This window comes from Doryrhamphus excisus, chromosome 22 (assembly GCF_030265055.1).
Source record: "Doryrhamphus excisus isolate RoL2022-K1 chromosome 22, RoL_Dexc_1.0, whole genome shotgun sequence".
NCBI lineage: Eukaryota > Metazoa > Chordata > Actinopteri > Syngnathiformes > Syngnathidae > Doryrhamphus > Doryrhamphus excisus.
This window is the reverse complement of record NC_080487.1, coordinates 7,024,610-7,050,809: the sequence shown is the minus strand read 5'-3', so window position 1 is coordinate 7,050,809 and position 26,200 is coordinate 7,024,610. Positions and strand designations below refer to the sequence as shown.

At 39.7% G+C, this 26,200-nt stretch overlaps 2 protein-coding genes and 1 long non-coding RNA gene across 6 annotated transcripts; 2 read left to right on the top strand and 1 right to left on the bottom strand.

The window, feature by feature from the left end:
• Nucleotides 1-398: 398 nt before the first annotated feature.
• atcayb (ATCAY kinesin light chain interacting caytaxin b) lies at nt 399-13,108 on the top strand. Of its 2 annotated transcripts, XM_058062039.1 has the most exons (14): nt 399-653; nt 886-995; nt 3,431-3,538; nt 3,599-3,642; nt 3,715-3,942; nt 3,998-4,159; nt 6,124-6,226; nt 6,299-6,430; nt 6,508-6,594; nt 6,675-6,773; nt 8,308-8,334; nt 8,416-8,472; nt 8,706-8,752; nt 12,481-13,108. In XM_058062039.1, exons 3-13 carry the CDS (start codon nt 3,462-3,464, stop codon nt 8,743-8,745), a joined length of 1,056 nt encoding a protein of 351 aa, XP_057918022.1. In that variant the 5' UTR covers nt 399-653; nt 886-995; nt 3,431-3,461; the 3' UTR covers nt 8,746-8,752; nt 12,481-13,108. The 2 variants fall into 2 exon arrangements, with proteins under 2 accessions (XP_057918022.1, XP_057918021.1); XM_058062038.1 differs by lacking the exon at nt 399-653 and having other exon boundaries at nt 731-995.
• A 2,193-nt stretch (nt 13,109-15,301) lies between these two features.
• On the top strand, nt 15,302-20,661 carry LOC131109748 (nicotinamide riboside kinase 2-like). 3 transcript variants are annotated; one of them, XM_058062042.1, is made up of 9 exons: nt 15,302-15,367; nt 16,107-16,330; nt 16,407-16,497; nt 18,608-18,656; nt 18,894-19,068; nt 19,146-19,217; nt 19,289-19,395; nt 20,243-20,328; nt 20,395-20,661. In XM_058062042.1, the coding sequence occupies exons 2-8, from the start codon at nt 16,167-16,169 to the stop codon at nt 20,326-20,328; spliced, it is 744 nt and encodes a 247-aa protein (XP_057918025.1). In that variant the 5' UTR covers nt 15,302-15,367; nt 16,107-16,166; the 3' UTR covers nt 20,395-20,661. The 3 variants fall into 3 exon arrangements, with proteins under 3 accessions (XP_057918025.1, XP_057918023.1, XP_057918026.1); XM_058062040.1 differs by having other exon boundaries at nt 15,312-16,330; XM_058062043.1 differs by lacking the exon at nt 18,608-18,656 and having other exon boundaries at nt 15,313-16,330.
• A 4,225-nt stretch (nt 20,662-24,886) lies between these two features.
• Nucleotides 24,887-26,189, bottom strand: LOC131109749 (uncharacterized). Its single transcript, XR_009120782.1, has 3 exons — nt 26,007-26,189; nt 25,274-25,403; nt 24,887-25,076 (listed from the first exon to the last, which is right to left on the bottom strand). It is a non-coding gene; the product is annotated as an uncharacterized LOC131109749 (long non-coding RNA).
• Nucleotides 26,190-26,200: the final 11 nt, after the last annotated feature.

The window sequence follows — 26,200 nt, the reverse complement described above, 5'->3', positions numbered from 1 at the left end:
AAGGCAAAAAATTCTACCATCGCCGTCCACGGCGCCCCCTAGAGAATGCCATCCTGCCCAATTGCCCATATGGCCCATAGCTGGAACCGCTACTGCAGACATGGATCCTTTGGTTCATCTCTGTTGTCGACTCTTTAGGCAAACACTCGGGACCCTAGAAGCATTGCATCCATTGCAGTATATTAGTTTAAAAATAGCTTAAAAACACCATTGCTGAAAGTCTGGTTCCATTTTAATGCAATACAGGGATTCAAATACCCGGTGTTGGGGGGAAAAATAATCAGTGTCATGGTGACATAGTCACATTGTTTATGCTTAGCAAACGGCATCGCCCGGAGCTTAGTGCTCTGTGATGAGAGGGAGAATGAGGAGACAAGGAGGGGTAGGAGTCAAGAGGGAGGAGCGGAATGTAACGTTACCAGTGACGGAGCTTAAAAAAGGGATGCTGAGAAGGGGAGGGATGAGGTTGCGGTTGCCTGGAAACAGCACAGTAGATATCCCCATCTTGCTCCCTTGAGTGCATGAGACTGCAGAGACGGAGAGAGAAAAAGATGAGTGAGTAAGTCAAGCGTGGATGGAAAATAGCTGGAACGTGACAAGGAGGCGAGGAGGACAACGGCCCGACTTGGGGGAATCAACGCAAGAGGAGGCAGGTTTGATTACATAACAAGCATATGGATGACATCATCAGAGCAGGATTAGCGCTGAGGGCTGGAGGGCGGGGCTTGGGTAGAGGCACGCTCAGCATCAAAGTGGAAGGAAGCTGAAATCGCAGGAGGATTAAGTGTTTGCTCCCCCCTCCAAAAAAAAGCAGCATGAGATACGATAGGAGCAGAATGGATGTGAGCGCATCATGTTCTTGCTTATGAACGTTCTCCTCTGCAGGAGGACTCCCGCATCAGCATCACCTAAGTTCCCCCTCGTGGATCCGCACGGGGGATGCTCGGTCATCTTTGAAGGAGCGTCATCACATCACAGAGAAGCTCCTCTATTATGTGAGTACTTCCTTCCTTCTTCTCGGGAATACTTGGAGCTTTCATTTCATTCCAAAAGCTGGAGCCTACCCCAGTTGTATACCTTGGACTGATCACCTGTCAATCACAGGTTTTCCTGAATGCTGAACTTGATTAAGCATCTTAATATAAATGTTTGAAGGTTGTTTAGTTTTACATAAAGCTAACTTATTTTTTTGGAAACATCAAATACGACTTTGGTTAGCATGTAGGCCACACAGTCAGGAGATCGGGAAAACCCGGGTTGGAATCTCCGCTCGGGGATCTCTGTGTGGAGTTTGCATGTTCTCCCCGTGCATGCGTGGGTTTTCTCCGGGTACTCCGGTTTCCTCCCACATTCCAAAAACATGCTAGGTTAATTGGCCACTCCAAATTGTCCATAGGTATGAATGTGAGTGTGAATGGTTGTTTGTCTATATGTGCCCTGTGATTGGCTGGCCACCAGTCCAGGGTGTACCCCGCCTCTCGCCCCAAGACAGCTGGGATAGGCTCCAGCACCCCCACAACCCTTGTGAGGATAAGCGGTAGAAAATGAAAGAATATACAACTTCCAATAGTCAATTTTTTCTTGAATATTTCAATGTTCAGGTTGCACGGTAGTCGAGTGGTTAGCATGTAGGCCATACAGCTAGGCGACCCAAGTTCAATTCCAACATCTCTGTGTGGAGTTTGCATGTTCTCCCCGTGCATGCGTGGGTTTTCTCCGGGTACTCCGGTTTCCTCCCACATTCCAAAAACATGCTAGGTTAATTGGCCACTCCAAATTGTCCATAGGTATGAATGTGAGTGGGAATGGTTGTATCCCTGGTGATCAGGCAACTATTCCAGTTTCACAGGTTCGTCACCAGCATCCAAACAGTATACAACAGGGGTGGGCAAACTACGACCCAGGGGCCACATGTGGCCCATCAAGTGTTTGAATCCGTCCCACCAGTTGCTTTTTAAGTATTTCAGCTTTTAACATACAAGCTGGTAACATGACTTTCAAGTCGGATGTCTTATTTAGAGAAAAAAACGCCAACAAAACTGTAAAATTCAATTTCGTAGTTTGATGTGGTCTGATGTTTAACCTTCCTCTTGTGTTAGCTTTCTGGTATTATCTCTTATGTTAACGGGTCAGTTTTGACCCATATATTAAATCAGCTATAAAATACACTAAAAACAATAAGTTACCATCAAATTTGCTTCTCATGTCTTGGTTACCTTCTTAGGCTTCCTCATGCATGAAAATGTTGGTTTTAATACTTTTGGTGTGGGCATGTAGGCCTTTTTTGTCACTATACCCATCAATTTCAATTTCCAAAAATGGTAAAATGAACCTCAAAAGAATCATATTCATAAATTGAAGGTTCTTTTGTTACCTGGCTGTTACTGAGGGATATAGAACAGCTTCATCACCAGTAACCTCTTCATCTGACTCGCATCATCTGTGTCTTCTGGATCATACTCCACTTCTCATCTGAATGGCTAAGCTGGTCTGTCCTCTCCCACATTGTCACCAAAAATTTGGTCCAGATCTTGGTTCCCTGTACTTCTTGCCATTCTTTCCATGATCCAAATTGTAAATGTGAAATCAGCCATCAGAATACAAATAAAGTTTTGCAAAAACACCCACCAAAAAAATAACATTGGAGAGGGCCGTCTGCCAGGGTGTTGAAGCTAAGCCCATCCATCCATCCATTTTCCTCCGTTTATCCGGGTCCGGGTCGCGGGGGCAGCAGTCTTAGTAGGGAAGCCCAGACTTCCCGGTCCCCGGCCACCTCCTCCAGCTCCACCGGGAGGACACCAAGGCGTTCCTAGGCCAGCTGTGAGACATAATCCATCCAGCGTGTCCTAGGTCTGCCCCGGGGCCTTTTCCCGGCTGGGCATGCCCAGAACACCTCACCAGGGAGGCGTGAGATTCTAAGGCCCCCGAACCGGACTTCCTCAACACCTTGGCTGCGCCTAGAAATTCTGTCCATGAAAATTGTGAACAGAATCGGTGACAAAGGGCAGCCTTGGCTAAGCATACCCTTCAAAATAAAATGTTCCTGCTCCCTTTCTACTCAATATTTGTGGCTCCATATCAGCTGCCACACCACTGTGTTCCCTCAAACTAGCGTGTGTCAAAGCGACGGTCAATGAGGACTCGCACAACGCATGCACTTGACTGTTACTAGTGTCTTTTCAGTAGCAGCGCAACATGCTACAGGCTGCCATTTTGAATCCCATCATAACAACACAAGCAGCAGTTAGCCTGAAGGCCTTTTAGCCTACTTGTGTAGTCGTTTGTGTGTGTCCTCGTAGCACGTTATTGCCAAACCAGTGGACAAATGGACTGCAGAGTGAACCCTCCCCCTCCCTCCCCCCTTGAATCATATCGACATTGCCGTATTGGTAGCGCTATAGTACGACAACACGCCTTTGTCTGTTTTCAGTGAGGTGATTCACGACCAAGCAGAGCACGGCATGGGCACAGCGGAGGCCACGTTACGCATGGACAGCATGGAGGTGAAGGACGAGTGGCAGGACGAGGACTTCCCCAGGTAAGAGACCGCGTCGTCGTGGTAGAAAGTGCAAGTGTACCTAATGTTGTGTCTACACAGGCCTCTACCAGAAGATGGAGACGGCTTCAGCGACTCCAGAGCCAGTATGTGACATTTTCCTATCTTGTACCGGAACATAGCGATCCCATCATATCACATGACTTGGCTTCTTCTAGACCCCCCCAGCAGTCTGAACGTAGGCCAGTCCAGGGACCAGTCCAAGCGCCGCACACTCATCGCCCCCGACATGAACCTGTCGCTGGAGCAGAGCGAGGGCTCGGTGCTCTCTGATGACCTCCTGGAAACGCCGGACGACCTGGACATCAATGTGGATGACATCGAGACACCCGACGACACCGACTCGCTGGAGTTCATCAATAACGGCAACGAACTTGAGTGGGAGGGTGAGTTTGTCAGATTTGTGTTCTTCGTGAAGGAACTAAAGTGTTATTCTCCCAGACGACACCCCCGTGGCCACCGCCAAGTCTCTCCCGGGTGAAGAAGGCGAGGAGGAAGCAGACTCGTCTGGCCGTCTGTGGAGAACAGTGATCATCGGTGACCAGGAACAACGCATCGACATGCAGGTCATCAGGCCCTACCTGAGGGTGGTCACCCATGGGGGTGAGTTATTTCCTTCCCATGAGGATGATCATTCCGAGCCTCCAATTGCACATCAAACCCATCAGATCATTGACTCCGCCTACCCCGTCCTTTGACAGATGCAGGCCATTTTATCAATAAGACGTCATTAAATAAATCAATCAATTCATTTTTGTACATTTATTTCATATGCTGTGTATTTCTTTCAGGACTTATTATTATTACTGTATTTATTTCATAACTTTTTAACAAATTGAGTCTCTAACTAAACTCTAAACTCTAAATAAATACACAGGTCCTGAAAAAAAATACAAGGCATATAAAATAAATGTACAAAAATTAATAAATGAATTGTTCATGACATATAAATAAAAAAAGTAATTGAATAAATCAGTCATTAAATAAATGTGAAAATAATTAAATAAATTAATCAGTCAGAAAATATAAATAAGATGGTCATTAAATTAAAAAAATTGGTCATTAGATGAATATTATGGTTGCTAAATATATACATTAGTCATGAAACAAATTCATTACATAAATACACTGGTCAGGAAATAAATAAATCAGTCACAAAATAAATATGAAGGTCATTAAATAAATTAATTAGTCAGAAATCATAAATAAGATGGTTGTTAAATTAAAAAAATGGTCATGCTAAATATTAATATATACATTAGTAATGAAACAAATAAATTCATTACATAAATACACTGGTCAGGAAATTAATAAATCAATCATGAAATAAATTTGAAGGCCATTAAATAAATTAATCAGTCAGAAAATATAAATAAGATGGTCATTAAATTAAAAAAATGGTCATGCTAAATATTAATGCATACACTAGTAATGAAACTAATAAATTCATTACATAAATACACTGGTCGGGAAATAAATAATTCAGTCACAAAATAAATATGAAGGTCATTAAATAAATTAATTAGTCAGAAATCATAAATAAGAAGATTGTTAAATTAAAAAAATGGTCATGCTAAATATTAATATATACATTAGTAATGAAACAAATAAATTCATTAAATAAATACACTGGTCAGGAAATAAATAAATCAGTCATGAAATAAATATGAAGGTCATTAAATAAATTAATTAGTCAGAAAATATAAATAAGATGGTCATTAAATTTAAAAAATTGGTCATTAGATGAATATTATGGTTGCTAAATATATACATTAGTAATGAAACAAATAAATTCATTACAAAAATACACTGGCTAGGAAATAAATAAATCAGTCATGAAATAAATATGAAGGCCATTAAATAAATTAATTTGTCAGAAAATACAAATAAGATGGTCGTTAAATTAAAAAATTGGTCATGCTAAATATGAATGCATACATTAGTAATGAAACAAATAAATTCATTACATAAATACACTGGTCAGGAAATAAATAAATCAGTCTTGAAATAAATATGAAGGTCATTACATAAATTAATCAGTTAGAAAATATAAATAAGATGGTCATTAAATAAAAAAAATTGGTCATTAGATGAATATTATGGTTGCTAAATAAATACATTAGTAATGAAACAAATATAGACAAACAACCATTCACACTCACATTCATACCTATGGACAATTTGGAGTCACCAATTAACCTAGCATGTTTTTGGGATGTGGGAGGAAACTGGAATACCCGGAGCAAATGCAAACTCCACTTTGTCCATTGTCCATAAGTATGAATGTGAGTGTGAATGGTTGTTTGTCTATATGTGCCCTGTGATTGGCTGGCCACCAGTCCAGGTTGTACCCCGCCTCTCAGCCAAAGACAGCTGGGATAGGCTCCAGCACCCCCCGCAACCCTCAAGAGGATAAGCGGTAGAAAATGAATGAATGAAGGAAATGTGTGAAAAAGTTAGTGTTTGCCAAATAGTGAGCCCACACAAAGTGAAAGTGCTTAAAAGTGCTGCATGACGTCTAACTATAATAAGCTCCTTGCCAACATCCTTGCGTCCCCTTGCGGCAGGTTATTACGGAGAAGGCCTGAACGCCATCATTGTGTTTGCGGCCAGCTACCTTCCTGACAGCAGCTGTGACGACTACACGTACATCATGGAGAACCTCTTCTTGTAAGACGCCAAGGCGTTACTTCCTCTCCGCGTGACTGCCGACATCTGCTGACGTTGCCATGTTGTTCTCAGCTACGTGGTGAGCAGCCTGGAGCTCCTGGTGGCCGACGACTACATGATCGTGTACCTGAACGGAGCCACCCCACGCAGGAAGATGCCCGGCATCGGCTGGCTGAAGAGATGCTACCAGATGATTGACAGGAAGTAAGATAGATGTCGTCATGTGATCATAAGCCTCAAGGTGATGAAATTATGAAATTGAAAATGATTTATGATGACAGATTGAGGAAGAACCTGAAGTGTCTCATCATTGCTCACCCGACGTGGTTCATCAGGACCGTCCTGGCCATCTCACGACCTTTCATCAGGTGAAGCACCGCACCTTTCCCTCGTCACAACTCTAGAGAAACAGTTCAACCACATTTTAATACGGTATATGTATCTGCAGTGTCAAGTTCTTGGATAAGATCCGATACGTTCACACACTGGAGGAGCTCAGCCAGCTCATCCCGATGGAACATGTCCAGGTGCCTGAGTGCGTGCTGCAGTAAGTCTATGCGACCACCAGGGGTCAGCGCCGCGCTCCACATAAAAATACAGAGTCAATGCTGCTGACATGTTTTAGGTGTTTACCAGGGGCGTCACTAGGTTCTGAAGGGGGCGGGGGTTAACCCCCTGGAGATGCACAGGATATGAATGAATGTAGTGGACATTCAAAAAAATGTATTATTACTAAATTACTATTATTACTAAAAATTGATTATTACTACGACTACTAGTAGTCGTAGTAATAATTAGTAGTATATATATATATAATCTTAGTATAGTATATGTAAGTAATAGTATTATATTAAATTTGTGCACGGCAGTCGTGTGGTTAGTGCGCAGGCCTCACAGCTAGGAGACCAGGGTTCAATTCCACCCTCGGCCATCTCTGTGTGGAGTTCATGCGTGGGTTTTCTCCGGGTACTCCGGTTTCCTCCCACATTCCAAAAACATGCTAGGTTAATTGGCCACTCCAAATTATCCATAGGTATGAATGTGAGTGTGAATGGTTGTTTGTCTATATGTGCCCTGTGATTGGCTGGCCACCAGTCCAGGGTGTACCCCGCCTCTCGCCCCAAGACAGCTGGGATAGGCTCCAGCACCCCCACAACCCTCGTAAGGATAAGCGGTAGAAAATTAATGAATGAATATGAAATTTGTCAGAGATTTTCTTGTAAAAAAAAATCTATACATTGAAAAAAATACAAATATTATAAAAAAATATATATATTTTATAATATTATAAAAAAATATAATGAAAAATATAAAATTATTTCGGGAGACTTAAGAACATTTTAGGGGGGCTGAATCCCTCTAAAATAGGCCTAATGACGCCACTGGTCTTTACCATAAGGTGCACCGGATTATAAGGCGCAGTCTATTATTCTAGGGGTCTATTTCTGTACTTAACCCATGTTATTATATGGCGCATGCTAAAACAAACAAAAAAATGAATTCTACTATTTAACAATACACTCATCGTATTATTAATGAATCCAGTGTACGTGTTATGTCCCTGTGTCAGCAAGAAATGGTCCAACACTCAATCAAGCGGAGCTTTCCTACTAATATTTTAGTGGGAAATGTACATTTTAGAGGGAAAAATTAGGAATGTCCAATATTGGCCTTTTTTTTTTCCTGATAACCAATATGCCCATATTGTCCAACTCTCAATTTCCAACCAATACCAATATGTGTAACATCACATATATTTTTGAGTAAAATAGGACTGTTTTCCTGGAAAATGTACTACTTTTATTGAGAAAAACCCTTGTTTTTTTCAAGATATATGCCATTTTTGGGAAGTTTCTTTTTTTTTAAGTCATATTATTAAACTCACATTGACCAATACATTTTTTCTTATGTTATATTTGTATTATTTTTGGATTTGCACTACATTTTTTTTTCCATTTCACTGTGGTCTTTTAAGCAGCATTTCTACGTTTTCAATGACATTATTATACATTGTATTGTGTTAGTCCTGTCACTAGATGGCAGTAAAAGCTAATATAGTAACCTTTTGGTACCTTCCGCAGGTACGATGATGAGAAGATGAAAGCAAGGTGATGTCATTTAAAAGTTTCAAATATTGGATGACATTTTTGCCTGTTCTAAAGTTTTTGTTTTATTTGTGTGACTTCTAGACTGGATCAAGAGCAGCAGCAACACACCAAGACATCCATTCCGCCGGCTAAAGAAAGGTAACCACTCTGTAGTATGTAGTATGTACACTCCATTTAAAAGATTCCCCTCTGTGTACCCTGAACACACCATAGAATGCCCTATTAGGAACTTGGAATGGTTAGAATGATGAGCAAAGCTTGAGCAGAAGAATGACTCAAACAAGGAAGCTGAAGCTTATGTTCAGGATGTTCTTCTGTATGAGCCCATACCCTAGTAGTATTTATTACACAAGACTCATCTTGCCTTTCAGGCCGAAGTCAACCATCACGGAGATCGTCTGTGACATCTGACATTAAGGCAAGTGAGCGCTCCTCGGCGTGACGCAACACGCCTGCCCTGGTTTGTAATGTTAGCCCCCCGGTTGGTGTAACCCATCTCTGATCCACAAGCACTTCTCAGTGGACCGCTGCCATATAGTACAGCGCAGACAGGGTCGGGGGTCCAGGGAGTCGGGAAAAGGGGTGGCCTGTCAGCTGGTAGCTCCCAGATCCAATGTACAGTAGCCGGGTAGTGGTGGGTCACCACAAATAAATGAATGTATGGGAAACAATATTCATATTTTGCCCCAAGCTTTAGAGAAAAGTGCATCTTTTGGTGAACCCAGGACTGCTGCTTCACTTGTGGCTGTTACAGTCCACTTGCATTGGTTTCCCATAAATTCATTTATTGCTGCTAGCATATATGTGCTGTAGTTAGAGCAAAGAAAAGCTGTTAATGACCTTCTAAATACAGTTTTTAACAGTGTCAAACAGGAAATAGACAAGAAACAACACCCGAATAGCCACCTTTACACTCCAATTACCCAATCCCGTAGACATAGTAAGAGAAAAGTAGCCATTTAATGCATTTGTGTATTGCAGTAAAGGTGAGACCACTACTCACATAGGGGTGGAAATGTCTAGATGGTGAGTGTGTGTGGGGGGGTGGAGGGGGTTCCCGTAGCTCCCACTGCTTTGGAGCGTCTATCAGAGCAATTAATAGCTGTGTGCTGAGGACATAGTTTCTGTGTTCCGCTCCCCATCATGGAGACCAAACCCGCACAGGACATAATAAGGAAAATGGTTGCCAATTGCCACTCTTATTTTTAGATTTGTATTCATTCTTATTTTTTTTTTTTATTTCACTGCGGCAGCCTTTTAAGCAGCATTTCTACGTTTTATATAATAATCATTATTATATTATTATATTATTGGTAATGGTAAGGGTTTTATTTCATTTGAACATGTATCAGACTACAATTGAATGCATCCCATAATCAGTTCACAGTTCCACATGTCCAAAAGGAGTAGGAAGAAGCAAAGCTTATTAAATCCTACCCCTCCATCTGGTACTTTTATAATCAGTAACTGTTACATTTGTTCACTTCCTGCTTTCCTAATATTTTTTTTTTAGTTTTTGTCACGTACTGAAGTACGAGGTTATATGACCATACAATGACATAATGGGTACATCATGACTGGTTCAAGACTCTTCATCCTTGTATTAATTAGACTATTATTATTACTATCATCATCATTATTATTCTGGTTATTACAGGCTAGTATTAGCCTGCTTTTGCCTTATTATATGGAATTTGATTTTATATGGAATTGAGATTGAGATTTTTTTGTAGAAAAATAAATTAAAAAATCTATAAAAAATATAAAATTATTTAGGGGGGACTTAGGAACATTTTGTGTTGAAGCCCCCCTAAAATAGCTTTAATGGCACCACTGGAAATGACTAAAGTAAACTTAAATGCTTAATTTATGCAACAACAAAAAAACATAATATTACCTTAAATTTGCATATTTTGGACTAATAATCTTGCCATTTTCAATTACAAAACAACAGGATTTATGAATATATTTTTGAAAAAGTGAAGCTGCGAATTTGAGATTGCAGTAATATTATTTTTATTTAATTTTAATCCAGGGGGCCATACGTTGGACACCATGCACTGCAAAAGGCCTGCTTCTGTTACACCTGTGCAAAATCATGTGTCGCCTCTCTGTGTGTGTGTGTGTGTGTGTGTGCATGGGTGTCACATGATCCTCACACATCATATTCCCTAAGGACGCCACGTTACATAAAGTGCAGCTGCTAATCTCCTCAAGGCACTCCTGTACACAGACATGGATGCTATTTTTAACAAATACCCAACACCACCCGGGTCAGGCAAATGGATCTGCGTTCCAAAATGGGAGGAAATATCAGACATGGCGGGGATTTTGTGACTGTGAAAGATTCAACGGTAGCAAAGACTATTATGCAGCACTTATAACGCTTCCAATGAGATCGCTATGTTTGCAATGTTGCGTAACACCACCAGAGGGCGTATTTTGACTTGTGACATGAAGTGTCAGAAAACTGTATAACAGATTTTTGTGTATTTATTATTTATTTATTCATGAGTTATTCATTTGGCCTCTTGTCCACCACCCAAAAACTGACCAATCACAGCAAAGACGTGTCTGAAAATATAAAATAAGTAGTTTTTTTTTTTTTTTGCTATTTTAAGCACTAATGGACATATTTGGATGGTGGCTTGGGATTGCTATGATATACAGTACATGGCCTTCACAGCACACAGCATCTAATCCAGGGGTCTCAAACACGCGGCCCGCCGGCCAAACGTGGCCCACAGGACACTAGTTTGAGGCCCCCGCCTTGATATGAAAGTTTAATGTTAGTGCGGCCCACGCAAGTTTGATATGGATGCTGTATGGTATCATGTACCCAGAAAAAATTATTACGTTTGATTAATGTTCACGTTAAAGGTTAAATAACTGTTAATAGTTATCCTCCCTATCCGTGTGGAAGTGGCAAGTTTTTGGCTATTTAAGTTTAAAGGAAATAACTTGAAGGCTACCGTTTAGGTCACTAGCTCTCTAGTTCGCGATTTAGCATGTATCTCAAGACCCTGCAGTTGCGCAATATGTTGTAAATAAAAAGAGTATAAATGTGACTATAGTCGTGTTTTGTCATGTCTACAGGGCTCTAATAATGCTTTGTTCATTTTAATCTGAAAAAAATAATTTGTCTACCCACCAACTATATGTGGTTTAAGTTTTTATTATTTGCTGTTTTATTATTATTATTATTATTATTATTATATTTATTTATTTATTTATTACTGATTGATTGATTGATTTTCTTTATTCTTGATTTGTTTATTTATTTTTCATCTTATTTTGTGTAGAAAAATAAAAAGTAAGATATTTGAGAACAGTGGAATGTCAGAGCTTTTCTTGTAGAAAATTGGAACCAAAGCGAAGTTTTTTTTTATTTTTTTGGTTTTAATAAATGCGTTTTTTGGAAAACCTGATGCGGCCCAGTCTCACCCAGACCCGAGCTCCAGTGGCCCCCCAGTAAATTGAGTTTGAGACCCCTGATCTAATCACATCACATCTATACTTCCTAACACCACCAGAGGGCGTATTTATATTGTTTTGGGATTGGGATACTGTCATTGTTATTTAGTGTGACAGTCATTGTTTTTTTCCACAAAATGCATTTTTCAGTTTTTATTCCTTTTCCAGATGGCTAGCGTTTTAGTTTCCTCTTCTAATATTTTAATCTTAAAGGGGCCCTATTGTTCATATCACCTCGTACTTTGGTATGAGGTACATTATTTAAAAAAACAAACCAAAAAAAACCTTAAACTGTATTATGGAAAGCAGGAAGTGAACAAATGTAACAGTTACTGATTGTAAAAGTACCAGATGGAGGGGTAGGATTTAATAAGCTTTGCTTCTTCCTACTCCTTTTGGACATGTGGAACTGTGAACTGATTATGGGATGCATCAATTGTAATCTGATGCATGTTCAAATGAAATACAACCATTACCATATTGTAGTAATTTTTCCAGCCCTTTATATCACACCTTGTTTGCACGAATCAAAGGCATTCGCATGGTGTTTTTGGATTGCTATGATATGCTGTGATGTACTAACCAATAATTTCTCAACGTTGTTGCCCATGTTTTGGCGGGAATTGCGTTTTGTGTATTTCCGGTTCCAAACTAAATCGTGTTGTCTTTCAGAGCTGGAAGTGTCAACGAGTGGATCTGTCCATGCAAGACAATCACTGTCATTCCGATGCAACAGGCTTTGTGGGAATGTCAGGTGTGTAAATCTATTTTTGAGGAAGGTGTCTTACGTATTTGATGATTCTTGTTCAGATGAAAGGCATGATGATGATATTTTTGGACCTTCTGTTGACGATGCAAAGGTGGCATGCTTGTTGATATCCGTCTGTTGCTGTTATCGTCTTGTTTTGAAGTCGTTTGCCAGATGGAAATCATCAGCTGCTGCGAAAAATATTGTGTAAATATTTGCTGATTGTAAAGAGATTAATAAACAAGCTTGTCATGCTAAACTTCTTAACAGGCTTCCTCTCTAAACGGGTTCCACTTTGCTCCAGAATGCATTTGACACTTCCTGCTCAAGGTTATAAATCAAAAATACACAAGAGGACACTTGGTCACGTACAGTAGTTGCTAATGTCGTCAGTATCACTTGACTCACTCACTCCCAACTTACATGAGCAGTCAAAAGTTTACAGACACTTGGTCATGCTGTGGAATGAGAAGGTGTCTCTAAACTTTTGACTTGTACTGCTTTTAATTCACAATATTCACAAATGACCAAATATCATTGATTTCATGTGCTAATTTTGGGTTTATGAATAATCATTTGATCTTTTTTTCAATTTTTTTTAAATAGCCAACCTGCTAAGCTAATTGGTATGCTGCTAACTATTAAATCGTACAAATAAATCCAGGTAAAAATTATAGTAATATAGTATATATAGTAATATATAGTAATTATGATGAAAAGTAAAAAGTGCTTTCTTACCGGGAATACTAAACTTCAAGCTAATCACAGGATAAAAGAAAGTAACCTAGCTACTATGCTACCTGCTAAACTATCCTTTAAGGCTTGCTTATACTGAACTCATTTTTAAATAGAAAAGTACTTACATTTCATTTATTTAAAAAAAAATGACTGAAATTGGAATTACCAGCTAGCACAGGCTATTTACTGGACGTATAGTACAAATAATTGGCCCTTCGCCAGTAACCTCAACCAAGGCTGTTGCTGAATTAGCTGCTAGCTGCCTAGCTGCTAATTGAAGCTAATCACCAGACAGAAAAGGGGATGTCAATTTAATAAACCGCTACCTAATAAATCCAGGTAAAAATTATAGTAATATAGTATATATAGTAATATATAGTAATTATGATGGAAAGTAAAAAAGTGCTTTCTTCCCGGTAATACTAAACTTCAAGCTAATCACAGGATAAAAGAAAGTAACCTAGCTACTATGCTACCTGCTAACCTATCCTTTTAGGCTTGCTTATACTGAACTCATTTTTAAATAGAAAAGTACTTACATTTTATTTATTTTTTTTAAAAACATGACTGAAATTGGAATTAGCAGCTAGCACAGGCTATTTACTGGACAAAATAGTACAAATAATTGGCCTCGCCAGTAACCTCAACCAAGGCTGTTGCTAAATTAGCTGCTAGCTGCCTAGCTGCTAATTGAGGCTAATCACCAGACAGAAAAGGGGATGTCAATTTATTAACGAATAAATCCAGATAATATAGTATATATAGTAATTATGATGGAAAGTAAAAAGTGCTTTCTTCCCGGTAATACTAAACTTCAAGCTAATCACAGGATAAAAGAAAGTGTAGCCTAGCTACTATGCTACCTGCTAACCTATCCTTTTAGGCTTGCTTATACTGAACTCATTTTTAAATAGAAAAGTACTTACATTTTATTTATTTTTTTTAAAAACATGACTGAAATTGGAATTAGCAGCTAGCACAGGCTATTTACTGGACAAAATAGTACAAATAATTGGCCTCGCCAGTAACCTCAACCAAGGCTGTTGCTAAATTAGCTGCTAGCTGCCTAGCTGCTAATTGAGGCTAATCACCAGACAGAAAAGGGGATGTCAATTTATTAACGAATAAATCCAGATAATATAGTATATATAGTAATTATGATGGAAAGTAAAAAGTGCTTTCTTCCCGGTAATACTAAACTTCAAGCTAATCACAGGATAAAAGAAAGTGTAGCCTAGCTACTATGCTACCTGCTAACCTATCCTTTTAGGCTTGCTTATACTGAACTCATTTTTAAATAGAAAAGTACTTACATTTTATTTATTTTTTTTAAAAACATGACTGAAATTGGAATTAGCAGCTAGCACAGGCTATTTACTGGACAAAATAGTACAAATAATTGGCCTCGCCAGTAACCTCAACCAAGGCTGTTGCTAAATTAGCTGCTAGCTGCCTAGCTGCTAATTGAGGCTAATCACCAGACAGAAAAGGGGATGTCAATTTATTAACGAATAAATCCAGATAATATAGTATATATAGTAATTATGATGGAAAGTAAAAAGTGCTTTCTTCCCGGTAATACTAAACTTCAAGCTAATCACAGGATAAAAGAAAGTGTAGCCTAGCTACTATGCTACCTGCTAACCTATCCTTTTATTCTTGCTTTTAGGCAGCTGCCTAGCTGCTAATTGAGGCTAATCACCAGACAGAAAAGGGGATGTCAATTTAATAAACCGCTGCCTGACAGCTATAAATACTTAAATAATGACATATTTTGTATATTCTATGAAGCAATTGATAGAATATACAAAATATGTTGTAAACCTGACAGCTATAAATACTTAAGTAATGACATATTTTGTATATTCTATGAAGCCCTTAATAGAATATACAAAATATGTCATTCTTTGAAGCCCTTAATAGAATATACAAAATATGTCATTATTTAAGTATTTATAGCTGTCAGGCAGCGGTTTATTAAATTGACATCCCCTTTTCGGTCTGGTGATTAGCCTCAATTAGCAGCTAGGCAGCTAGCAGCTAATTTAGCAACAGCCTTGGTTGAGGTTACTGGTGAGGCCAATTATTTGTACTATTTGTCCAGTAAATAGCCTGTGCTAGCTGCTAATTCCAATTTCAGTCATGTTTAAAATAAATTAATTAATTAAATGTAAGTACTTTTCTATTTAAAAATGAGTTCAGTATAAGTAAGCCTAAAAGGATAGGTTAGCAGGTAGCATAGTAGCTAGGTTACACTTTCTTTTATCCTGGGATTAGCTTGAAGTTTAGTATTACCGGGATCAATTATCAATATTATCAATTAAGTTATTATAGTTTGTGGTTTGACCTAATGTGGTTTCCCGAGAAGGAAAAATGTGGAAATCACCTGGACTACAATATGACTACAATATAATATTAACTATGTTATTCTCCCGTCTAGAATTTTGTCTCAAGCAAAGTTCACTTCCTTCCGCTTGATAAGATAAGCTAGTAGTATTTTTATGATTGTTAGTTTAAATCCGATACGAGACTTTTGCGACTTTTGCAGTAGCTGTCAGTCACATGGCGTGACATGACACATATGCATGACACATGGAAGTGCAGTAAATATAGCTCCCTGACGAACGCAGTAAAAGACAACATATCCACTGGCGTCACGGTTTACTTTAAAATCCCTTTGTCGTCTTTTAGGCTTTTGCTTCCTCACATGTGGGCGTGTTTTATAGCTCAGCCACTTCAAAGTTGCTTCTCAGAAAGTGCGCTCGCTCGCCGGTGACATTCCCCTTCGCTTTACTCGGTCGGCCCCTGACAGGTGGAACATTGCGGCCCTCCTTGACTCCGCCCCGCAGCGTTGTGACTGGTGCTTGAGACGATGATACCGCAGCCTGACAGCTATAAATACCCTGCAGTCAGATTGTCTATCAATGAAGTAGTAAAAGGGGGGCTGAGGAGAAGCGGGTTAGCAGGGGGTCCCTTCTTTTACTTACTGAATTCCACAAAGGCGACCAACATGAAAATCATCATCGGCATTGGAGGGTGAGTTGACTGAACTTGGGAGTCTTTATGAGTCAAACTTTCAGGAAAAAAAAGTCCTATTTGCGTATGATTGCAGCGTGACCAACGGTGGCAAGACCACCCTGACCAACCAACTGCTCAGGACGCTGCCCAACTGCTGCGTGGTGCATCAGGACGACTTCTTCAAGGTAAGGCTGTGTCCGCACGTACATGTTTGTCTGTCTGAAAAAAAGGTAATGTAACACCTTCACTTTGCTAGCATAGCATGTAGCTGTATAAGCTGCAGATGCCCTGTCATCGCCGTAGCCTAGTAACACATCTTGGCTGATTGTCTCCTGGACAGTCAATCGCAAAGTGCAAAGCGTCCCAAAATCAACCTCAAAACTGCAACAATAAACGCATGGTTTTCCTCCTGCGTTCCATCCCATGCATGTTTTTGTTCACTGGGGGGCTCGGAATCGTCCATTGTCTAGTCATGGGTACCGTACCGCCCCCTAAAACCAGCTGGGATAGAGTCCAGCACAACTCGATTAACACCCACGGATCAACCCCCGTCACTTCTTTGCGAGCGTCTGAAACGCTTTAAGGCAGGGTTAGTCAACTGGCAGCCCTCGGGGCCGAAGAGGTCCGTTTAAAACATCGCCGTAAATAAGAGTCGATTCCCAAAAAACGGTAGAGCACTCATGTCATACATAGGATCTTTGACCTTTGCAGTCAGTCCCTAAAAACAATGCTCCTGTCGTATATAAAAAATGACTACTTTGACTACTGTTTTTGCTGTAGATGGATCCTCAAAAACAGCAGTTTTTCTGTATGTCTTTAAAAACAGCAGAATGTTCTTGCGTCATAGAGGATCATTTAATGATGTTCTTCGACAGGTTCTTAAAAATGACGCTGTCATATAAAGCATCTGTGACAAATGTCTGTGGCAGGAGGTTCTGAAAAACAGCACAGTGCTTCTTTCAGTACTCAATCGTGTAGGTCTTTGACTTGAGCTTTCACGGTATGTGCTTACAAACAGCAGAGTGATCCTGTCACATAGAGGATCCAGTAGGGTTTTAAAAACGTTTTTAAAGTAGGTCCTTCAATACAATAGTGTTCATGTCACATAAAGCATCTTTGACTCGTGTTTTAGGCAGGAGGTCTTCAAAAAAAAAAGCAAAGCTCTGTTTTGCCGCAGGTACTTAAAAACAGCACAATGTTCCTGTCATGAAGATTTTTTTGACGGATGTTTCATGTTTATGCAGTAGATCAGGGGTCTCAAACCCGCCCCGCCTTGATATGGAAGTTTAATGTTAGTGCGGCCCGCGCAAGTTTGATATGGATGCTGTATGGTATCATGTACCCAGAAAAAATTATTACGTTTGATTAATGTTCATGTTAAAGGTTAAATAACTGTTAATAGTTATCCTCCTTATCCGTGTGGAAGTGGTAAGTTTTGGGCTATTTAAGTTTAAAGGAAATAACTTGAAGGCTACCGTTTAGGTCGCTAGCTCTCTAGTTTGCGAGTTAGCATGTGTCTCAAGACCCTACAGTTACAGTTATAGTCGTGTTTTGTCATGTCTACAGGGCTCTAATAATGCTTTGTTCATTTTAATCTGAAAAAAATAATTTGTCTACCCACCAACTATATGTGGTTTCTTAAGTTTTTATTATTTGCTGTTTTATTATTATTATTATATTTATTTATTACTGATTGATTTTCTTTATTCTTGATTTGTTTATTTATTTTTCATCTTATTTTGTGCAGAAAAAAAAACCTCAAGATATTTGAGAACAGTGGAATGTTTTACCAGAGCTTTTATTGTAGAAAATTGGAACCAAAGCACTGAATAAGTTTGTATATTTTCTGTTTTTAATAAAAATATATTTTTTTTGGAAAACCTGATGCGGACCAACCTTGCCCAGACCTTAGCTCCAGTGGCCCCCAGGTAAATTGAGTTTGAGACCCCTGCAGTAGATCCTTAAAAAGAGCAAAGAACTGCTGCCATAAAGGATCAAGCACATGCTTCTTCCACAGCGGAGCACTCCTGTCACATATAGGATCTTTGACTTTTTTGCTGCGGATAAAAACAGCAGATATTTTCGTGTTTTGAAATGACAAGTTCATTGTCCAATATTGCGTTGACTATCCCTGCTTCAAAGGTATGCGTCGCGCGTTCCAACGAGGACGGCAAAGTCGTGGAGGTCGTGTTATGGAGTTGGGAGACGAGTGCTTGCCTTGTCCTGTCCAGGTGTGATCAGCTGCGACGGGTTACTAGGTTGCAGCCAATGTTTCACTGGTGACTGTTATTTCAGAAACCCCATCAAATAGAAGTCGGGGAGGACGGCTTTAGACAGTGGGATGGTAAGAATGGGAAAAAACCTGCACATGCAGTACAGTAAATGACTTTCCTGCACATTCAAGACTAAACCTTCTAAGGAGTACACACACCATGACCAATACACACCTTGACTCACAAAATACACACACCTTGCCTAATAGAGTACACACACCGTGACTAACATTCACTAACGCCATCTTGGCTTTACGTCATGTGCTTAAACGTTCTTTTCTTTCTTCTTCTTTCTCTTCCTCCACCAGTCATCACGGCCCTGGACATGGAGGCCATGGCCAACACGGTGAGAGGCTGGCAGGAGAACCCGGTCAAATTTGCTCGCTCCCACGGAGTCAGCCTGTCACCCGACACCCGGGAATGCGACTCTGAGAAGGATGTTCATATCCTCCTGGTGGAGGGCTTCCTGATCTACAACTACAAGTGGGTCATCCCTCACACGTCTCCTGCGGTCCCTCACCTCCTTGAAGTCACCTCTGAGATTCTTCTCCTCCCCGCAGGCCCCTCCTTGACGTCTACGACAGATGCTTCTACATCTCGCTTCCTTATGAGGAGTGCAAGAGGAGGAGAAGGTAGCATCACCCTCATCTTCATTATCATCGTCATCATCAGGTCTGTCTAATGTAGGACTCTGTCTCCGCAGTACCAGGACCTACACCGTCCCCGACCCGCCCGGCCTCTTTGAGGGCCACGTGTGGCCCATGTACCTCAAGCACCGCAAAGAAATGGAGAGCCATTGTGACAAAATCGGTAAAAAAAAAAAAGTACTCCTAATTTACAATACATACCTTAAAATACCAAACACACTATCAAAATACAAAGATATGCAGAAGAAGTACTTCCAATTTACAATAGGTATGTTAAAATCCTGCCAAAAAGTACACCAAAAAGTACTCTAATAGGTCATCATGCCAAAAAACTACAGGAAGTACTTCCAATGTCTAATAGGTACATTAAAAGACAGAGCACTTCTTGCTAAAAAAAAAACACAGTACAAGTACACAGTACAGTACAAATTTAAATATTAGTCAGTGACAACACAACTTGACACAAAATGCTGATTTTTAAGTACAAACCTACATGGCCCTGTGCGAAAACGTGATTGCCCCCCCCCCCCCCCCCTGTTAGGGCATAACGTAACTGTGATTCATTCTGATAGATTAATTGATTAATTTACCAGTCTGGAAAAAGGTTATCAAGCCATAACTAAAGCTTAAGGACTCCAGCCAACCATAGTGAGAGCCATTATCCACAAATAGCGAAAACACAGAACTGTGGTGAATTCTCCTAGGAGTGGCCAGCCAACCGTATAATCTAAGCAGTCACAAAAGGCCCCACAACAACATTTAAAGAACTGTAGACCTCAGTTAAGGTCAGTCTTCCTGGCTCTAACATAGGAAAGACACTGGATAAAACACTGCCGAGCAACTGCCTTTCATGTCATAGTACATTTCTGCAAAAATCGGGATTACGCAACAATGTCATTATTTTCTTCTGAAACAAAACAACCAAACTAACCAAATGTATGCCTCACTTTCCCTGAATGTGCTATGGTTGGACTCGGACTTGCTCACACTGACTTTCCTACTTGTACCAGAATACCTGGACGGAATGACCTCAAAAGACGACATCTACATCCACGTGTTCCAGAGCATACAGAACGCCCTCCTCAACAACTCATAGGTAAGACAAAAAATGGAGAAAAAATCACCACCCTCATACTTAACCACTTCCTCTTTCTCTCCGCAGCAGGGCGACCACCCACTGGGAAGATTTTGTGTATAGATCTGTAAATAAATCTGGTGATAATTGATGATACCGTATGTGCAACAATGGATTCTGACGTTCTGGACGTGTAGGATTTGTAAATAGTCGTTGATGTTGACCACAATCTGTGTTGTGTTTTCTATGTTCCTGTGTTTTTGTTGTTTTTTTTTGTGGTCTAAGAGATAAACCGCCTGTGGTTCAGCCCAGGTTGAACAGACATAAAGGTTGAGAAAGTGAAAGTAAGTAAAAGATGGCATAAACAAAAACAAGACTTGTCTGTTTTCTTTTGTTCTTGGAATACTTTACCACACAAACACACCTTATCATAAATAAATGAAGTGGCACCATAATAGAAAACACCACAAGCTTTTCCCATCAAAGATCATCTATGAACTGCTGCAGGAAATAGACCAGGGGTCTCAAACTCAATTTACCTGGGGGCCACTGGAGCTAGGGTGTGGGTGAGGCTGGGCCGCATCAGGTTTTACATTTTTTCAAATAAAAAACAGAATTAAAAAAGTGTCTTCAATGCTTTTGCTTCTGCTATACCCTCCACTTTTTCAGTGCTTTGGTTCCGGTTTTCCACAAGAAAAGCTCTGATAAAACATTCCACTGTTCTCAAATATCTTCCTGGCGCTAACCCTAGTTAGCAGGTCCTCAAACTGAGACTGAAGTACCGCTGGGAGCTGCGTCAACCAGGCGGAACTCCGGTAAGAAGCGTTGGAACTAGTGTCCCGCTGGCCACAAGTTTGAGACCCCTGCTATACATCATGTCCGAAAGAATGCCTTACTATACATCATGTCCGAGAAATGCCTTACTATACATCATGACCGAAAGAATGCCTTACGATACATCATGACCGAAAAAATGCCTTACTATACATCATGTCCAAAAGAATGCCTTACTATACATCATGTCCGAGAAATGCCTTACTATACATCATGTCCAAAAAAAAATGCCTTACTATACATCATGTCCAAAAAAAATGCCTTACTATACATCATGTCAAAAAAAATGCCTTACTATACATCATGTCCAAAAAAAATGCCTTACTATACATCATGTCCGAAAAAAATGCCTTACTATACATCATGTCCAAAAAAAATGCCTTACTATACATCATGTCCGAGAAATGCCTTACTAAACATCATGTCCGAAAAATGCCTTACTATACATCATGTCTGAGAAAAGGTCTTACTATACGTCATATCCAAAAAAATGCCTTACTATACATCATGTCCAAAAGAATGCCTTACTATACATCATGTCCGAGAAATGCCTTACTATACATCATGTCCCAAAAAAATGCCTTACTATGCATCATGTCCAAAAAAATGCCTTACTATGCATCATGTCCGAAAAAAATGCCTTACTATACATCATGTCCGAGAAATGCCTTACTAAACATCATGTCCGAAAAATGCCTTACTATACATCATGTCTGAGAAAAGGTCTTACTATACATCATGTCTGAGAAAAGGTCTTACTATACATCATGTCCCAAAAAAATGCCTTACTATACATCATGTCCGAAAAAATGCCTTACTATACATCATGTCCAAAAAATGCAAAAAAAATGCTTTACAATACATCATGTCCGAAAAAATACCTTCCTATACATCATGTCCAAAAGAATGGCTTAACATACATCATGTCCAAAAAAAGACCTTATTATACATCATGTCCGAGAAATGCCTTACCATACATCATGTCAAAACATTGCAAAAAAAGCCTCACCATACGTCATGAAGTTGAACATTAATAAAACGGCGCTTGCATCGGATATTACAGATACCCACAAACGCATCACGATGAATCTAGATTTCACCTGTCAATTGCATCCATACCCAGTGAATGAGCCATGCACTCGCATAATCGATTAATATCAATTATTTTCCACACCCTTATTTTCTACTGCTTATGGAGGTATGCTGGAGCCTATGGTATGCTGGCCAGCCAATCACAGGGCACATATAGACAAACAACCATTCACACTCACATTCATACCTATGGACAATTTGGAGTGGCCAATTAACCTAGCATGTTTTTGGAATGTGGGAGGAAACCGGAGTACCTGGAGAAAACCTGAGAACATGCAAACGCCACACAGAGATGGCCAAGTGAAGATTCCAACCCAGGTCTTCCCCATCACTTGACTGTGTGGCCTACATGCTAACCACTTGCTGTCAATGTTAGATTGAATCTTTATCATTCAAAGTATGCAAAACTCCACATAACATAAATACTATCATCGGGTGCTAACATGTAGCTTTGTGTTGCATCTTACTGAGAAGAGTTTTAAATGATATGACAATATTTCCTGGCGGCATGGTGGTCGAGTGGTTAGCGCGCAGACCTCACAGGGTTCAATTCCACCCTCGGCCATCTCTGTGTGGAGTTTGCATGTTCTCCCCGTGCATGCGTGGGTTTTCTCTGGGTACTCCGGTTTCCTCCCACATTCCAAAAACATGCTAGGTTAATTGGCCACTCCAAATTGTCCATAGGTATGAATGTGAGTGTGAATGGTTGTTTGTCTATATGTGCCCTGTGATTGGCTGGCCACCAGTCCAGGGTGTACCCCGCCTCTCGTCTGAAGACAGCTGGGATAGGCTCCAGCCCCCCCCCCCGCGACCCTCGTGAGGAAAAAGCGGTAGAAAATGAATGGCATGGCATGTTGGCCACACAGTAAGGCGATGGGAAGACCTGGGTTTGAATCTCCGCTTTGGCATCTCTGTTTATAAAAAGAAGCTAAAACATAACCATAAAATATCTGCAGGATGGACTGCAGACACACGAAACATTCATAAGCAATACCTCGCTATTAATTTTAATTATTATCGTAATCTTTGGTGACCTCCTGAAGAAGTGATGATTTAATTACATTTAATTGGACTGGCAATAATATCATATACTGGCAATAATATCATATACTGGTAATAATATTATATACTGGCAATAATATCATATACTGGTAATAATATTATATACTGGTAATAATATCATATACTGGTAATAATATCATATACTGGCAATAATATCATATACTGGTAATAATATTATATACTGGCAATGATATCATATACTGGTAATAATATCATATACTGGTAATAATATCATATACTGTAATATTTAAATCCTCACTGGACGAGATTCAAATGTGGTGCAGCTGAGTGTGTTTCCCCCCGAGAACAAGGTGGCTTCTGGTGGGGGGCCAGAGGGTCCTGTGATGCGTTTATAGGAGTCTTGACATTCCAGTGCTTGGCCTGCAGCAGATGGCAGCTGGCACTTTATATTTAGCCCTAAGTCTGTGTGTGTGTGTGTGTGTGTGTGTGTGTGGTGGGGGTTATTTTCACACACATCAGCGTGACAGCGCTGGCCCACAAGTAAGGCGAGAAGTTGAAGTGGTGGTCCCACGTCACACGTCGCTATTCGAACCCCCCCAGAAATACAGTCTGGCCCTCCATATTTGGTGAGGACACAGTATATGTGTGTGTGTGTGTGTTATGTGTGTGTGTGTGTGTGTGTGTTTAAGCTTGGTCACTAACGCCATTAAAAAGTTACTCATCACATGACAGAAGGACAAATAACATTTTGACAAGACGACATTTGACTTTCATGTCGATTGTGTCACACTGGAGAAGATCTAATATGAAATAGCAGATGTAATACAATTACCATAAATCATCAAACTCTGATAAATGTTATTATGTTATTTAAAAAATGTATATTGTACATTTACAGTTCAAACATATTATAAATATTTGAAGATTTTTTTGTTTATATTTGCACTTTTATTCATATTGTTTAGATTTTAGGGGACACCAGGAATATACAGTTGAAATATAATACTTTGTAATTATAATAAAGTGCAATATAGAAAAATCTTATTTGAAATTATTTTAGTCTAGCTATAAAAATCACATTTCAGTGCATGTTTATATTCATTAGACATATGCTTTATATTTACCAATATATTTATATTTATAGTCTTATAATAATTATGTCATAAAAATATATATCTGATCAGATTATAAGAAGAATATAATTATATACGTATATAGAGAGAGAGAGAGAGCGAGAGAGAGAGAATTTATAGAATTTTATGGATTAGTACTAGTTACCAAAATAAATATATTTTAGGGCATGCGTATGTTTATCATGCATATTATTTTAATATAACTCATTTTGTAGTGCTGTAACAATACAATAAACAAGTATACTGCGCATGTAATTATATTCATATAATAACGATTCAGGAAAATATTTGAAATAATACTAGCTATCAAAAGAATCCTGTTATGTTAATCTGGCAAGCAGTTTAAATAATACGTAATACATTTTGTAGTCTATAATATGGTGACAAAAATTCACATAGTTAGCTAGCAAAAGGACAGTTACCATCATGGGAGGACGACAAAAGGCAAGGGTGTCAGTCAACTCGTCACATGTCAATCAAACACAGCATGGCCTACCATGTGACCTGCAGCTGGGGGGTTGTGTGGGGTGTGAGGCGGCCTTGGCCAGCGTGTTCAAGGTCCATCTTATGTCCGACATTTGCAGCAGGCTCCCCTATCATTTAGATGTTTGAGCTGCGGACAAGAGAATGTTCCTTTGACTAAGACCATCTTCCTTTAATCTCACAGCTGTGAGCAGCCATGGACACCTACGATGGAGATGGATGGAGATATATTCAAAGAGTCAAAGAGAATAATAATAATAATCATAATGATTAGTCGTGCTTCACACTTGATGCTGCAGCTTTTTACACGTATTTCCAAGCATTTCACAATAAAGGTTAGTTCTCCTTTTTTTCTTCTTTGTGGCAACATTTCTCATGTGATTCAGCGTCATCATACTTACTGGCTATTTTTGTGCCTTACATGTCCTGCTCGGGGAAGTCTTGCACCAAACCAGTGCCCAGGACGCGTGTCTCTTATAAACCAGCAGCGCCGGCTCTAGGGTGGGCCGGGCGGCTTTGGGAGGGTCTGCGCTGAGAATAGAAAGACATGCGTACCTCATGATGGCTCTCATGATACCCTATTTGGGGCAGGGAGCTGGGTGACAGGGTGACGGGGTCAGAGAGGGACAAGTCAGACAGAAGACTCCTGTCATCCTGCACTAATCCTCCACGGTCCAACATTATTAGATGCTGGACCATTTGTTGGTAATTTCAGGTTTATTTAGATAAATTCTCATTTTTTTAATCTACCCAAATAGCTCATATGACCACAACTAATGTCACTGATTCATAAATTAAAACAAACACTTTGTTTAACACAAAGATCCTCTGTATGTATTAAAATGGACATGATAGCTGAGGTAGGCCATTTTCCTCTGTAGCTTAACAACACTGCCCTCATGTGGTGACTTTGTGCAGCTACACGTAGTACTGTACATTTACTACCACTGGGAAAAAATAAAGAGAACTGCCACTGACAACGAGATAGTGATAAAGTGGAAATATGAAGACCGCGACTGAAAATTAAAATCTTAAAATATCTGACTACCAACAATGGAAAAACACAATCTAAAAATAATATACTGTATTTTCCTGTGTTACTTTTCAATTGAATATTTTACTTGATCCACTTACCTACCTCGCTACCTTGTTATGATGAATAAGCCCAACAAAAGGGCTTAGGTCAGGGATTTTAAACCACTATTCCGTGAGGAATTATCCAATATCACTTTTTTAATTTTTTAAAGTAACATTTATTAACCATTTTCTGCAAATTTTCTGTCATTGTCGAGTGTCCGTGGTGTAAAGACTGGCAGAGCAATGTAAAT

Coding starts and splice junctions, on each gene's coding strand:
- LOC131109748 (XM_058062042.1), top strand. CDS start 16,167: ATGATACCGCAGCCTGACAGCTATAAATACCCTGCAGTCAGATTGTCT. Junction 16,331..16,406: donor ATCATCATCGGCATTGGAGG/GTGAGTTGACTG, acceptor GTATGATTGCAG/CGTGACCAACGGTGGCAAGA. Junction 19,069..19,145: donor TTCCTGATCTACAACTACAA/GTGGGTCATCCC, acceptor TCCTCCCCGCAG/GCCCCTCCTTGACGTCTACG.
- atcayb (XM_058062039.1), top strand. CDS start 3,462: ATGGGCACAGCGGAGGCCACGTTACGCATGGACAGCATGGAGGTGAAG. Junction 3,539..3,598: donor CAGGACGAGGACTTCCCCAG/GTAAGAGACCGC, acceptor GTGTCTACACAG/GCCTCTACCAGAAGATGGAG. Junction 6,431..6,507: donor TACCAGATGATTGACAGGAA/GTAAGATAGATG, acceptor TTATGATGACAG/ATTGAGGAAGAACCTGAAGT.